Source organism: Carassius auratus, chromosome 41 (assembly GCF_003368295.1).
Source record: "Carassius auratus strain Wakin chromosome 41, ASM336829v1, whole genome shotgun sequence".
Lineage (NCBI taxonomy): Eukaryota > Metazoa > Chordata > Actinopteri > Cypriniformes > Cyprinidae > Carassius > Carassius auratus.
In genome coordinates, this window is record NC_039283.1 from 396,179 (window position 1) to 412,641 (window position 16,463).

At 38.2% G+C, this 16,463-nt stretch overlaps 1 protein-coding gene and 1 long non-coding RNA gene across 3 annotated transcripts in view; one reads left to right on the forward strand and one right to left on the reverse strand.

Moving 5' to 3' along the window:
* LOC113059717 (basal cell adhesion molecule-like) overlaps positions 1-16,463 on the reverse strand; it is a 53,217-nt gene that overhangs the window by 10,869 nt on the left and 25,885 nt on the right. For both annotated transcript variants that reach the window (XM_026228259.1, XM_026228260.1), the window contains exons 2-6: positions 3,391-3,518; positions 3,044-3,257; positions 817-896; positions 564-660; positions 20-202 (exon numbers count right to left, since the gene is read on the reverse strand). In XM_026228259.1, the coding sequence (XP_026084044.1) occupies positions 20-202; positions 564-660; positions 817-896; positions 3,044-3,257; positions 3,391-3,518 (702 nt within the window). The remainder of the gene's footprint in view (positions 1-19; positions 203-563; positions 661-816; positions 897-3,043; positions 3,258-3,390; positions 3,519-16,463) is intronic.
* On the forward strand, positions 12,833-14,203 carry LOC113059718 (uncharacterized). The gene is made up of 3 exons (XR_003278135.1): positions 12,833-12,887; positions 13,664-13,810; positions 13,967-14,203. It is a non-coding gene; the product is annotated as an uncharacterized LOC113059718 (long non-coding RNA).

Genomic DNA, 16,463 nt, shown 5'->3' on the forward strand with positions numbered 1-16,463 from the left:
GTGTGCATGTCGGACTTACAGAGCAACAAGAGGTTGAATTTATCGGAGCTCTCCTGTTTGGTCTGGTTGTTTGGCATTTTGTACACCACCGTGCAGTGGAAGACTGATCTAGCGTCAGCTTTAACAGGCTGCATGTACAGTGTACTGGTCAAGGTGTACAGGCCTGAGGCTTCCTTCACCACACTAGGTCTCATATAGGTTTCTAAGAAAGAGTGAGACATTAAAGAGAGAGAAATTAACATTACTGTAAGATGTCTAAAAGTCTGTGAGGACTTACTATGCTAAAAAAAAAAAATACATTATACAATATATGCATCTATTCTGAAAGGTATTTAATGAATTTTAATCACTTCAGTATTTAGGGGGCTTTCCAGGATTTTTTGATTAATAAAAAGAGCAGTGTTTATCTGAAACATATATTAATGGTTATAATGTGAATAGTTTACTGTCAATTTGTATCAATTTAATTCAAGTTTGCTAAAAAAATAAATATATATTTCTAATTGTACTAAATATGGGTATACATACAAAATCCCAGGCTTTTCTTCCAATTCTTCACTTACCATTCTTTTGGTTATTTTCTTTAGGCACAGGCATGGCATCTTTAAACCATATAATATGAGGCTGAGGGAAAGCGTTCCTGCTGATGCACTTGGCCACCTAAACAAACATACCACACAGAAATGTGACACGATGGATGTTGTTACAAGATTTCTGACAAACTTCTTTAAGTCATTGTAACCTTACACAAAATAAATGTACATTTAAAGGGTTAACGCTATCATAAACAGCTATAAACTTATACAGGAGACTCACTTCAGAGGAGGAAATTTTAGTGTCATGACTGACAGCGATAGCCTGATCATTTCCTTTGACCACTGGCTTCTCCGGAGCAACTGTGAAAGGCAAAGAGAAGGTCATTAATAATTAAATCAGGCCAGAGATCTTTCCTAAATATATTACATGCATACACCCGCTGCAATTGGCCATATAAACATGAACACATAGAGGGAGAAGTCACTGAAAGAATTATGACAGTGGATAACAGGCTCTTTTAAATCACTTGACTGCACCACACTGGATTTATTCCTAGGATGCCTAGTTATAATGCTCCTCTTCATCATTTAATCATTATATTATGAATAACTCATGCCATGATCAATAGAAGTATACATAGAAAGTTCTATTAAATAAAATCCAGTTTATCAATTACCACCTGCTGTCTGCCCCTGGGAGTATGGTCCGACATATTGGATTTAGAAGGTTCAGTGACTTTGCATGACTTCCAAATTCCTGTTTCGTACATTGGCTGAGAAACGTGCACTGCTCTTGTCATATTATCACAACTATGTAGTGTTATTAAACACATAATGCATATTTTGGGCTTCAGACATTCAAATACTAGTAAAACAATATATTTAGAGTTTGAAAAATACACACATACAGTATGTCTATGGAAGCAACAATAACATGGTATTATATGACCCCTTTAAATGTTTTTCAGGCTAAAACCGAATGGCAGATTGTGTGAATAACAATCAAGTTTTTGTACTGAGATAGTGAGTTTGCCCCTAAATTTGCAAATGGAAACCAGCTAAATATATGAAAAGTGAATATTAATATACATTAACACTGACACTACTAATCCTCTTTTCAAATCGAGCTGCAATCTCTCCGCTACCCACCAATTCACACGCAAGGTCACTGTATCACTGCCCCCAGCTGTCATCTGGTACAAAAATAAACTGAATCATTTTTTATAGCATAAGGAGTCATGCCATTCTCCCTAGAGCGCTTAGTTTCTCAGTCTCTCTTTCTTTCAGTCACCAAAGCATCTCTTTCATGTCTTAATCTATCTCAAAATATGTTTAAAAGACACTTTAAAAGCATTAGGGAACGTGTTTGCATCGAGATGGATGTCTCTTTCTCTCTCTATATAAGGACATGTCCCTTTGGTGTAGCCATTAGCCATGAAGCAGGCAGCAGCATTTGTCTCCAGGGAGGAGATGCCATTTTTTTCCAGCTCCATTGCTCTCATTCATAATTATTACAGCCATTACTGCCTCTCTCACTCCATGCAGTCTGGGATGGAAAATAAAAAAGCCGTTCTGCTGTTTTCTCTGGTCTGTATACACACGCTCACTATCCCACGGAGCCTACTCCCTCCTACGCACAAACAGTTGTTTAGTTTTTCATAAAGTGTCCCCACCAGTGACCCCATCATGAACAGCTGGGGCTCTAAAGAAATGATGAATTGCTTAGGAGGGGCTTAAAAGTGCCATACCATTTAATGCACGCCAATCAGAGGCATGAAAAATAATAAAATAAGGTTACATTTTATTTTAAAGTGTCTTTGTTACAGTGTACAATTATACATATAAGTGCTGAGTAATATCAATTGACAACATGTACTTACTATTTGGTTAGGGTTAGGGTTTGGGTTTAGCTTAAGGTTACATGCAGGTAATTATGTATAAATAATTGTTATTATAATAGTATAAATTGTGATTATTTAAATACACCATGTATTGCACTGTGTTATGTAATATGCATTCAGTGATACACCACTTTTTAGAGTAAACTCAAGGTTCACTCTATGAAATGAGTGCCATTTCCATACTGGAAAGGTGATTATTATTTTTTTTTACTGGAAAACAAAACTAAATACCAACAAAGTTTTTACTGTCAATTTTACAGTAGTCTGCAAATTCCCAGTTACTTTTCCCACAAAACCACCTCAAATACCACTATAAATAAGCACTGTTCTCAGGCCAGTGTTTATTAGTGCACTTCTTAATCCATATGGAGCTCTTTGGCTCTCATAACCATTAAAATGACATCCATCAAACATGACAAGTGCAATCACTCTATTAATCAATAGTGTCAAATGCAATCTGTACAGCCATAATTGACCCGGAGCAAACTCATAAACAACACCCAAGACTAATGAATAGGTATGAAAGTGGCTGGCCATATGTCCCATTTAGTTTAGACAAAATGGAGGGAAGAATTATTATATGTGTTAATTTTCAGTCAGACTTACAAAAAACCTTGACCTGGGTCTTATTTTCAGAGAACCCTGAAGCCTTTGCAGTCACTTGGCAAAAGAAGGCTCTGTCATCTTCCACTGTGACAGGGGAGATGGTGAGGGACGAGTCACTTCCCATGGTTAAGCGACCTTTCATTCCTGAGACATCTTCAATGCCAGAACCTTCGGAAGACTTGTAAGCAATTTGCTTTCTTGTACCTGAATCCTCCTGAGGATGATGGAAACACATATACATCAATGTAGTACAGTTTTTTTACATGAAGAAATGCAAAACAAGAAAAAAAGATATCAAATGAAAAAAGCAGTATATTCTCATAATATTGAGTCCTTCATGTGCTTACAATGGACCATAGGACCATAATGGAAGAGTCAGGTGCAGAGGTGGTGTAGCTGCAAGGCAGTTTGATGGTTTCTCCTTTAATCACTTCCACCTCTGGGGTCACCTTGACCATGACTGAAGCCAGACATACTGTAAAGAAAAGGGACAAGAGACAAGAAAATGACATATTTGATAGAAATGATGGCTATTTTACTGAACATTTGGACTTGGTATTGGCTGCAATGATCGAGAGCTGGATAAGCAGCTGGACGGCCAGACGGCTCTTCACTGCAGTGGCCTCAGAGTCACATGATCCACACGCTGTGAGTCTGACACAGCCATTGTGTTCCCACTGCCTCCAAACATGAAGCCCAACTGCACAGAACCAGGTGCAAGAAACCATTTGCTCTAATTAAATCAGGTAACAGGAGCGTGTAAGGCAGTCCACAGTTGGACTGGGTGATACATTTCATAATTCAATATATATCCAATGATTTTGAAGGCAATATAAAATTAAGAAACATCATGAAAATGTAATAGAGTTACATCCAGTTTCCATGAAATAAAAATAAAAAATTAAATTTCTGCCATATACAGCAGTTAAAAACACTTTAGTCTACAAAGAGTTTATAAATGGGGATTTCGTGGCCTAGTGGTTAGAGAGTTTGACTCCTAACCCTAGGGTTGTGGGTTTGAATATCGGGCTGGCAAAAACACGACTGAGGTGCCCTTGAGCAAGGCATTGAACCCCCAACTGCTCCCTGGACACCGCAGCATAAATGGCTGCCCGCTGCTCCAGGTGTGTGTGTGTGTGTGTGTGTGTGTGTGTGTGTGTGTGTGTGTGTGTGTGTGTGTGTGTGTGTGTGCGTGCGTGCGTACTTTGGATGGGTTAAATGCAGAGCACAAATTCTGAGCATGGGTCACCATACTTGGCTGAATGTCACTTTCAAATGTTCAAAATAAATTTTTACATAGACTAGGAAATAATGGTTGATCTGATTAAAAAAAAAAAAGCTAGAAAGGTTAAAAAAAATGGTGTGGCACATTTTTGAGTGACCAGCTGAAATAACTTAATTAGTTAATTAGTTAATTAGGTTTTTCAAAACACTTCCCATCTCAGACTACATTTTGGTGTGGAATCTAGAATGAAACCCAGATTAAGAGTCATTTTGTGTGTGTGTGTGTGTGTGTGTGTGTGTGTGTGTGTGTGTGTGTGTGTGTGTGTGTGTGTGTGTGTGTGTGTGTGTGTGTGTGCGTAATGTGAGCATGCAGTTTCCTTGTTTAGAAAGATCACAGGAGTAGTGTGGCAGCCAGACAGACAATACTCTCTTCTAGGATCCTCCCTCTTCCATAGATGCCTCTAGGCTGATAGACAACACACATAAACACACCAGCTAACAGATTCTCATGACTCCCACTAAACCCAAGCAAACAGCTCATGACTACTGTCATGTGTTAGACAGTACCGGCTGTCTGAGGGGTTAAAACCAGTTCATAAGAAACAGTATAATAAAAAAAAAAGGCTACTTTCCCCTTAAAACCGAATCAAAACAAGACAGGGACCAGAACACACCGGTCAGATCCAGCATTAGTACTCAGCAAGAATGAATTGAGCTAATATGGACAGCAAACATCTTAAAGATGATTTGTGTCTATACACTACAACCCATGTTATGGAGTTTTGTGTGTGTGTGTGTGTGTGTGGGTGTGACATTCCTTCGGTGATTGACAGAGAATGCTTCCGAGACCTCAGTATGTAATAGTGGGGTCAAAGGTCAGTATGTGTTGACATTTACAGAGCACAACTCTGTAGTCTATATAAGAGTCAAAAACAGCACTCCTTTTCATTTCCTTCCTCCTACATCCCATCACTTTTTATATAGCCCAATCTGAAATTGGCAGCCTCAGCAATTCATGCAGTTGTGACGTATTGCATAATAGACTGTTTTGTATTATCCACTGTGATTGAAGAGTGATCCAAGTGTGACTGCAGAGGCAATCATTTGGGACAGAACCTTTGTCTTTGGCCCTATGCCTTTTAAAGAAGATAAAGTGTAAGTTTTTCAGTGTTAAAATAAACAGTTTACATTTTTACATTTACACAGTTTACATGATAATTTTCCATTTGGGGTTTTATTTACATTCATTATATCTAATAAATCAGTGTTAATGTAATAGATTTAATCAGGGCCGCTGCTGGCCAAATGGGTGCCCTAAGCAGGATTGTATTGTTGTGCCCCCGCCCTTCCTAAAATATGATGATGGAAAAAAAAAGACCTACTATAGGGGTGAAAACAGAACTTTAATCAAATAAAAAAGTAAATTAATAAATTGTATTATTTACGAATTACAATTGTAGCTCTCATAATGTACCTATTGCTTTAACTTTATTATGACTAATTTATTTTATAGTGTCAGAAATCATGCAAATTCAGAAAATTCCGAAATCATGCAAAAGGAAATTGTTTTACTATGATAAAACTGTGGTTTATTTTTTGTAAGGTTTTTGATATGCATGTTTTTTGTTGAAGAAATTATAAAGGCTGTGTCATCTATAGCAAAAACGTGGGCAAATTTTTTTACAGATTATTAATTACAGATTTTGTATTTGCCTACATTATGTATTTTAACAGTGTTATTATTAACCAATCATCATTGCCTCATTGTTTTTTTATATAATGCATTTTAAGTCATTTTAAAGGCTATTGATTGCTTAGGTCTGTTTTTATAGCAACAACAACCAAAAAATATTACAGAATATGGTTAATTTGCAGTAACTATGGCTACAAAAACGATGATTTGTGGTGTTATTGTTAAAACCATGGGTAATTTTCGTATGGGAACCTGAAAAAAAAAACACTTTCACAGGAATATGCCTGAAAGTGATAAACGGGCCTCATTTTTTTACCTAAATGATTTATCATTTATTTTGACACCTACATGAACACATTGCAATAGTTTTATGACTGCAAGTCTTTCTCCTCAAATGCTATTGAGCTTCAAATTTGCGTTTGAGCCCAAGTGAAAAAGTAGCATAATTTACAAATGATTTACAGTTTATTTTAATAAATATCAAACATTCAATTCAATTGTGCATTATAGCTGACACCTAGATGAACAATTACAGTTGCTTTTATGACTGTTAGTCATTCTCCTCAAATGCTACTGATGTTAGAAAAGTGTATACCAATGTCGCATGTAACTTTAGAGACGGTCCCTAAATTTGAGTCTCTCGAATGTCCAACATCAAGCCAACTTTATGACTGTTTTTTTTTATTTTTTACTTTCTTCAGTTTTGGATGGGAGAATGGCGCATGTATAGGGAGCAGTGGTACTGCATTTAATTATCTTTTTAATTGGTTGACTGGTTCGTAGCTGTAAGATACTGTATGCCATTTCAGAGTACCTTTTGATTGTTTGTTTTATAAATAACTATTTTAAACTTGAAAATGTACAGGTTGTTCCACAGATGTTTACATTTTTACTGTATCTTTACAGAATTATTCTTGCAATCACAGATGCCCTTTTTTTCCTTTTGTTTTGCAGTGTATTACCTTTAAAGCAAAGGCTTTTTACACCAAATAGTGATATAAACCATTTGCACCAAGTGTACAAAAGCAAGAAAGGATCTTGTTTACACTAAGAGCAAATAGTAATAGATGCTATTTACACAAAGCATTAATTTAAACATTTAGAACTACGTGTAAATTGTGGATAAAGTAATAGTGGGCATTAACGCCAGTGCCATTTTTAATCTAACAATGTACCCTGCCCTCTATTTTATAGCATGCTTTCATTAATTTCTGGCTGGTGCTATACGTATATACAGAGGGACTGATGTATAATACTGATGAATGGTGTGTATACAGTAAGCGGACATACTGTACACTCACCCACACAAACAAACACACACAAGGTCTCTCAAGTGGTAGGGTTATTCCCTCAAGGCCAACAGCTTTAAAAGTAAAGTCAATTTTTCATTGGCGCATCATCAGACCATTCTCTGAATGATCAAACAACAGGAGCAATGGTTATTGCATGTGCCCCAACTGCTGCTTATAAGGGCAAGGTATGTTTGGGTCTGGCTTGCAATTGCTTCTTTGCAAAATCAGAAAGAAAGAAAAAAAGAAAGAAAGAAAGAAAACCCAAATGTTATCACTCCTTAAAGCTGGAAAAACGGAAAACTATGAATTAATAATGGATGAGTTTAGTAGCGTGTTACGATACTGCACACAGAGGTTGTGAACTATGAGAGAGAGTCGTGTGTCCCATGAGAGTGCATTTGAGATGATGTGTGTTAGAAACTAAACCAAAGGAACGCTGTGACTGATCTTAATGATAGTACAAAAAAGTTATATAAACAGAAACATCGCTGCCCACAAACTGCAGTATAAATGAAAGATAAGCTAATAATCTCTCTTAGCACTGCTCTCAAAGTGTCTTCACTCTGCTACAGTATTTCTGTATCTGCTCGGCCACTTTCAGTGTACTGCTATCCCCAAAACGAATCTCCACCTTTTATGCCTTTCACTTTATTTTAACAAATCGTATTATTGTCAGTCCTCAAAATAACCTGCTTGTGCAGAGGAGACTGAAGCATAGGATATTATCAAGCATAGGATATTATCTTCAACTATTCAAAGAAAAATTATGTGAATTTATTATGAATTTGTCCAATTTTTTTTTTTTCTTAACCCACTGGAACGTTACATTATTCTTAAACATAAATATATCTAAATGTACTTAGATTTCTGCTTTAAAATTATCTAATAAGATCTGGTTTGACGTTCAACTTCATTAATTATGCTCACAAAAGCAGACGTACACTTTTACCCATATATATTTTTCATTATCATAAGTAAATTTAACCTTTTTTATATATATACCTCATTTATGGCTTCTGGATACTAACCCAAGCAGACAGATGCTTATAAATGAATGAAATACAGAAATATATTCAGGCACAAACCATGCATGAATATTCATGAGAAAACTCCCCAATGCATGTACTCAAACAGAAAAGTGTTAACCTTGCAGATTTTTTTTTTTTTATGGAGTGCTGTAATTTTCAGTGATGATATTGTGCTGAACATTATTACTATGGCACAAGGGCAGGAAGGAAGTGGAAATATCAGCAGCTTAATGACATTCACTACTGAGGATGCTGACAGCTGATGTCAAGACTTACCATTCCGGTATTTTGAGTTATTTAATGTATTCATAACAATTAGAAGAATTTAACACATAAGTCGTTTAGACCACTTTTCTGCAATGCTGTTATTGTTTAAAAATAGTTTTCATTAACTGATATGAAGCTAAAATATAATGAAATAAATATAAATATTAGATGAAAACTTAAACCTAAATCAAAACGAAAAATATCTAATCCTAAAATAAAACATAAATAAATAAATAAATAATAAAGTTTATTTTTTTTCATTTCTGAGCTTGACATTTTTATTATATTGAAAAGTAGCCAGTACTTTCTTCAACATTTTGAGTATCCTGTGGATTTAGAATAACAATGAAGTATTCTTTTTTTTTACCATAAAATGTCAAATGAAAACAAAACCAACTGATATAATCATACTCAGCATGCAGACTAAAGACTCGCAGGACTTCAAGAAAAATATGTAGTATAAAGCAACTTCAGAAATGCAGGAATTGGGTGGGCAATTCAGAACTTCCTTCCTGACATCTTTAAATAAGCTGCCAAATACAGATTGATTAAACAGGATTGAGATAAAGAAGGGTTGCTGTGTGTGTGTGTGTGTGTGTGTGTGTGTGTGTGTGTGTGTGTGTGTGTTTAATGGATGTGGAAGGGTGGAGAGGGGTATGATGGGTCCATGTATGGCCTGACATCAGTCATCACTCCTGTGATGAGACAAGAACAGGTGCAAGAGCAGCACTAACAGCAGCTGCTGGCTCTCTCACGCCCTCAGTCACAAGGCAAAGAGAAGAGATCAGGGGAGCAGAAAAAGACAGACATACACAAAGAATAAGAAATGATACTGGGGTTGAGTAATAATATGACATAAAGGTAGCAGGTAATTGCTAAAAGCAAAAAGACACTACGGAAAACTGAAAGTTCAACTTTGTTTAGTCTACCAATACCAATAGGTTTAATTGTAGCTTAGAAATACTAACAAAAACAATAAAGAATTTTCCATTTCCCCTATAGTCATCTATTAGACCAGCAAACTAAGACCAAAGAGCCTTTTGAACTGCTTTTGTTCCAGAACTAAACGTACAGTACTAAAGTAATGGGACGATTTTGCACAAACTATTTCCTGATATAATTTAAAGGGTTAAATTCGCACCGACAGTGTGTACTAAGTAAGCCGGTCGACAGTGACGTCATTGGTGCGTGCCGTTCAACAACGAAAACAAAGAAGAACAACATTAACAGCAGGAGGATGAAGGACGCTGTGATCAGAGCTGTGTTTTTCTTGTGTCTCGCGGGTTTCACAATAATGGACATAGAATGTCAACGTATAGCTACGTAAAGTTACTGAAAGAACGGAAAGGTGGACTAAAGGGGCGGTCACACTGCACTTTCCGTTCCATTGACTTCCATTCATACGCATGCGAATGCGTCAGACCGTAAAAAACGCAGGCTCATGCGAATAATTACCAGGCGGCAAGGAACTCGACCGGAAGTTGAAGTCGGGTGGGGGCTGCCATCTTTTAGCAGAACTTCACTTGCGTTAGCATTCCCATTGACTCCCATTCATTTTGGCGTCACTTTGACAGCGAATAACTTTACATCTGAGGCGTTTAAAGACTCCGTTTGTCCATTATTTGTTTCGAAAGATACACGACAATGTATAAAGGGCTCCATTACCTTCTATGTTACATTATGGCTCCGTATAAACAGTTTTTGTAAAAAATAGGCTAACGATTGCGTCATAACCACTTGACTTTCTGTCGCATTACAGACAGGAGGAGAAGCTCGCAGGAAATTAACTTAATATGGCGTACTGGCGTTCCATTTTAAAATACTATACAAAATAATTAATCAGAATACTTACTCCTGCTCACTCACGCCAAAGAACTCCCCGCTCAAGCTCGCCGTCTCTGCAAGATTAACGATGACAGTTTGCACGCACAGCCACTTAGAAGATTTACATCTGGCAGACAGGTCGCTGACGTCGTCAAGCTTTGTTTGAGTCTGCGCGTCAGAAACGGAAGTGCTAAAAAATGCTAAAAATGGGCTTTACTTGGGTCAATTGAGTTCCAATGGGGTCGCTGTGTCCATTTCTTTTACTGTCTATGATAATTACGCATTTTGCTGCGTTCGAAAGTTCAAGTTTGGTGAACTCTGACCTGCGAATTCGCATCACGTGAAGTCGTGTGACCAGTAGATGATCGATACGTCACTGCGTGACCTCTCTGTACAGAAATAAAAAAAAAACTATTTTAGCCGTAGTGCAGCAATAATACATATTTAAAAGATATTAAAAAAAGAAGCTGCATGGTTCGCAGTGTCAGTGGAAACAGGAACAGATGGTACATTTGAATGAGGACACGTTTTATATTTTTTTATTGTTTAGTGTGTATATATTTATAGATAGAGAGAGAGACAGAGAGTACAATTTAATAAGATGCTTTCGACACCGTCGCAAAAGACACAGTACAAGCACAGATTAATCCATGTTGTGATAACTCAGGGGAAACCGTTATATCTTGCTCCCGCCCATATTCGCAGCGGCGTCCGGAAATTTTTTTTTTCATGTTCAAAGGCTAGTGTGACCGCCCCTTAAGAATCTCCAACGACAACTGGCAGTGCTACATTTGCTACAAGTGCCTGCACTTCAGCGTCCGTTCATCTATCACTGTTCTCCATACTTGCGAAAGTGGGTAGTTCCACAATTAGTTCTGGTACTATGGTGCGATTAGTTCTGGTACACGGTGCGAAAGGCCCTCATGTGAACTTCAGTTACCCTCATCAGGCCTTCAGAGCATTGTGTGCACCTCCATACACTTCCTGAAGTTTGTGAGCCAGTCACAAATAACAAATCCAGAAATTATACAACAAAGGAAGAGGAACTTCCTAATTTTCAAGCTTCTGTTCTGAGATCAATATACTTTACTTTAATCGAGTAAGAGTCTCGGGCAGTCAGTAATTGTAGGTGGGGGGAGTAAATGTACAGCGCTCTGAGTCCCCCAACACCCAATTGCTCTCTGGGCACTGCAGCATAAATGACTGCCCACTGCTCTGGGTGTGTGTTCACAGTGTGTGTGTGTTCACTGGTGTGTGTGTGCACTTTGGATGGGTTAAATGCAGAGCACGAATTCAGAGTATGGGTCACCATTCTTGGCCATATGACACATCACTTTCACTTACTCAATTTATTATTCCTGTTTGATTCAAGTACAAGGATAGAAAGAGGTTACATCTGTTCTTGGTTACACCACACACTTTCACATAAAACTGAGGTTTAGCATGAGCATTTAGGTTTAACTAAATGAGGTTTACAGTCTGTCTGTGTGAGTGTGGTCAGATTCTTCTGCTAAACCACTGGGACATCAAAAGATCGTGAGAAATTATCTTTTGGCTCCCACTGCGCACTACATTTCTCTACAATGCTTCACATCATTCCCTAGTCTTACACGCTCCTCTGCACTCTAGTAAACAAATCTCCTCCCATTCCTCTTTCTCACCTTTGCTTGGTTAAAATTGCTGTGAATGGGTGTTTGCAACACATTTGACTTATTTTAACTGACATATTTCTGAGGTGCATTCAGTAGTTCAGTGCTCATTTTAAAATAAATTGTGTTTTTGTGAAGTCATCTGAATGGTGTACACCTACATAAGACTGCACTGATAATAGTTTAGATAAGAGTTTATATTATATAGACAGGCAGTAGCGGTTTTAGGCACGGGCGAACCGGGCAGCCGCCCGGGGCGTCATTTTTTCGTGACACATTGGGGGCGGCAGCACGAGCAGATAAACAAAAAATCCTCTGTGTCGCGAAGCGGTTTTTCGTCATTTATATCATTTCACTGTGTGTGGAATTGGCAAATTGGCGCTCCCTGCAGCTGCCGGCGCCCCTGCTTGCTGAAAATATCCACTGAAGCTTTGTGTTGTGAGAGAAGTGTAAGGGAGTGGGGCGTGAGGAGCGTGCAACGTTTCACCTCTGGGTCTCTCTCAAATGGAACGGACAGGGCGGGGGTGGACGGGGACAGGGGATCCACACTAGTAATATAATTAATAATAGACTAAAGTCAGTCACACACCTCGACTTTCTTCCAAATAACGCACATTTCATTCATAATGTTATAATACAGGCCTATAGTTCCTGCAAATGAAACTAGGTAATACAAAACGATTATGCGGTCATCAGGGTGAATTGGTTTAGTCTTGACTTCTGGTCCTGAGTGACAGTTGGGGGGATGGGAAATCTGTTGATTGTCGAGTGCCAAATAAACAGAGATGGAGAAGGAAAGGTCAAAGCCAGGTGCCCAATTTCGAAAAAAAAGAAAAGAAGAAGAGGAGAAACGAGCAAAAGATAAAGGTATGCAACTATTGTCTCTGTATGATTACAGTATCCATTTCATGAATGAAGGGCTAATGTTAATTGGTGGTGGGTATAACTCTTTGTTAACCTTTTTGCTATGATGCTTGCTATGCTTATACGACAATAATTTGGTTTCAACTCAATCACGAGATCTAATTTATAATATTGTGCTTTGCAATAAAACTGTTAAAAGTTCAGTTATCATTTCCATCAGTTGGTTTAACATTAGGCCCTGTAAATAACCAACGGCATTTTATTTGCTACACAGTATGCTAAGTATTGTTTCCTAAGTATAGTTTTACAAGTCATAACTAAAAGTGTGTCATGCGTATAATTTGAGGCAGTGACCTAATGGCACCTCCATGAAAGTTAGATTGATATACAAATTTTGGTTGAAAAATATCCTGAAACCCAAAAAGTTTTTGTTTTTGCCTATACATATAATTTAAAGTCATTTAATTTTTTACAACAACTGAGTCCCAGTGACCATAGCATAACGTGAATAAAATATAATTTTTCAATGTATTTTTTTACTATTTGTTTCTATGCTCTAAAAAATGTGATGACATGGGGGAAAAATGAAATAAATAAATGTATTTATTTTCCGGGTCTAGGAGGATATAGCGTTTAATGACAGACATTTAGTGTGTAAGAGCATGTTTATGTAACCCTTCTATTATGTTTTGAGTCAATTTGACCCTAGGCTGTTTTAACTTTATAAAACATTATCCTATGGTCTTTTGATTTCAAATGCAGTTAAATTGCAATTTCAGGGGCACTTCTAAAATATTTTGGAGCATCCTCTGCCACTGGTCAGGATGAGCCAACCACCTCCTCCGCTACACATATGTATCCACAAATATCTGATATTGAGGATGAAGACCTCTTTGCCTCTACTTCTACCCAGCATGAGCTTTCAGGTGTGCATATCGTGTGTGTGTGTGTATGTGTGTGTGTGTGGGCTACAAGACAACTGCAATTTAATGTAATTTTAATATTTCTGATAATTTATGAGTAGGACTGTGTTTTTTCACTGCTATGTGTTTTGAGTAATATGCCAATATGCTGTCTGATAGAAATGCCTGGAGCTGAACCCCCACTGAGCCCCACTGGCCCTCACATCTGACTGACAGGATTCGGACTGAGCTGGTTCACAGAGGACCAAGTAAAGTGCCACCTGGCTTTGTTTTCCGTAGGAATGAGAGTAATGGGAGAAGTTACCACCACTAATATTTTAAGAAGACATTAGTAAGTGGTGAAAAGATGGCAAGAAGTTGGCTGATTTATTCAATTAAGAACAACAGCCTCTTTTGCTTCTGCTGCAAATTGTTTTCCAAGAGGAACATCAATTTAACAAGTGCAGGAATGGCAAATTGGAAACATGCATGCAATGATCTCACATCATATGAAAACAGTTGTTATAATAAAATATTGCTGTTTGTGCAGAACTTTGTTTGCTATTTTTTTTTGTGTGTGTTTTGGGGGGGGGGGGGGGGGGGCGCTCGAAAGGGGTCTCGCCCAGGGTGTATTTCAATGTAGAACCGCCACTGTAGACAGGGGGTCAGCATCCACAATGTATTTTGTCATTTTGAAACAGCATGACCTGCAGTGTTTTGCTTAACAACAGAGAGGATCCTTACTCTTACTGGCTGCTGTCTCTGTAGATATGCTGATAAAAACTGATGGAAGGGCAAACATTAAACAGAACGCACTTATTATTGCGCTTCCCCAGAAGAGACAATTGGAGAATCAGTACACGAAGAGCCAAAGAAGCAGGAAAATCCTGAAGCCAGAACACAGAAAGTCACACAAAGACAAATGAATGAGCATAAACATCAGTACAGCACACGCAAGGTGGAAAGATTTGATAACAGAGAAATTCTGAGTAGTGATGCCCATTTTGAAGCCCCAAGTCTGCCAATTTTCAGCAATCAGGGTTTGACAAACAAGAAGGGATGGAGTGCAATCTTAGGGCCCATCTCAAAAGTTTCAAATGAGTTGTTTTGGGAAACTTGATTTGAAATCGCCTCACGTGACATTGGCAAAAATGAAGAGATGGGATTCTTATTAGGGCATGTCAGCAAAGAAGTAGGGATGAAAAAAATGCTGAGGGACAACTCTTATTCTCCCGATAACCTCAAGGGCCCCTAGGCTGAGCAATTACAGCCCTGTATTACTTACTCCAGTTCCCAGAGCAGAGCCAAACGTGAGAATGAAATTTGGGGAAGGAAATGGGGTATTCTTTGGGGGTTGGGTGGTTACATTTGAGCGGAGAGTACAAAAAGCCCAAAAAGATGGATGGATGCAATATAAAATATAAGTGGGGGAGGGGGGGGGGGGTATAAAAAGAAAGAGAGATGTCTAAATGGAGGGAGTCTAAATGCTCCAGCTGAGTGCTTGTCTGCACTCCCCCCATTTCTTTCAGCAAAAATTGAACATCTAATGCAGCAGCCAGATATATGCATTGTTTGGTAGAGTAATCAGTCGGGCTAGATGGCAGTTCATGGTGGAACAGCTGGTAATGGACATCTAAAATGAAGTGAATTAAATAGGAGGGCTCTGGGAGAGAAATAGATGGAATATAAACTGAAAATGGAAGCAGGCTCCAAAAAAAAAAACTAATAACCTGACTGACAGCAGCGAGGTGGGAGTGGATGAAGGATTTGTGGGGGGGGGGGGGGGGGGTATTAGCGCTGACAGTAACTGTACAAGAGCCGCTACACTGCTGGTGTATTTTAATGCTACAGCTGTCCCATCCATAATACAGACTCTTCCATACCACTGAAACTCATTATTGAGATAGAAGGATAAGGAAAAAAGGGAGAGAGAGAAAGAGAGAGAGAGAGAGAGCTGAGTCAGAAGATATATCGTAGGGCCATGTGAGAGAGACATTATGGCTCAAGTTAATCTAACTAAAAGGGTTAGGACAGCCAGCGCTGCCCGTCACCCCCACCCCCCCCCACTTTCTTTCGCTCCCTCTATCCATCCAGAGCCAGTTTTCCACTCCATCTCTCTCTCTCTCTCTATCTCTCTCTCTGTCCCAGCATTCCCTCTATGCAGCATGCTTTTCTCTGAGGGATGAGAGTAAGTTGCATTTATAAATATTTAGCAGACACAGTGGTGTGCTAAGGGTATAGATAACCAGAAGGAAAAGGGGTTATCCTGGCTCAAATGAGACCAAATCAACAGAGCTTTGTTCCAGCAGGAAATATGTTCTTGAGCAATGAAAACAAATAACACTGCAAAAATGTCCATTGAGGTTCCAGATATTTATGGCAAGTATCTCTCATCTAATTATCAACATTGTATCTTGTTGTTTTTCCTGAAATCCTTTCATAAGGCAAAATAATGAATATTTTTTTCTTCATTATTAAATTAAAATGACTTCTCATTAACAATGCTTGACCTCTTTTAAATGTACAAATTTGGTGAGACATTTGAGATAATAAAAATGTCAATTTCTAGTAGTTCCTCTTTCTTTGCAGGTCATTATGAACTTATCACTTCTAACGAAGGTCTTTCAACAAGGCCACACACAAAACAGCCCTCTGCTGCCCATGTCAGCTTTAATTC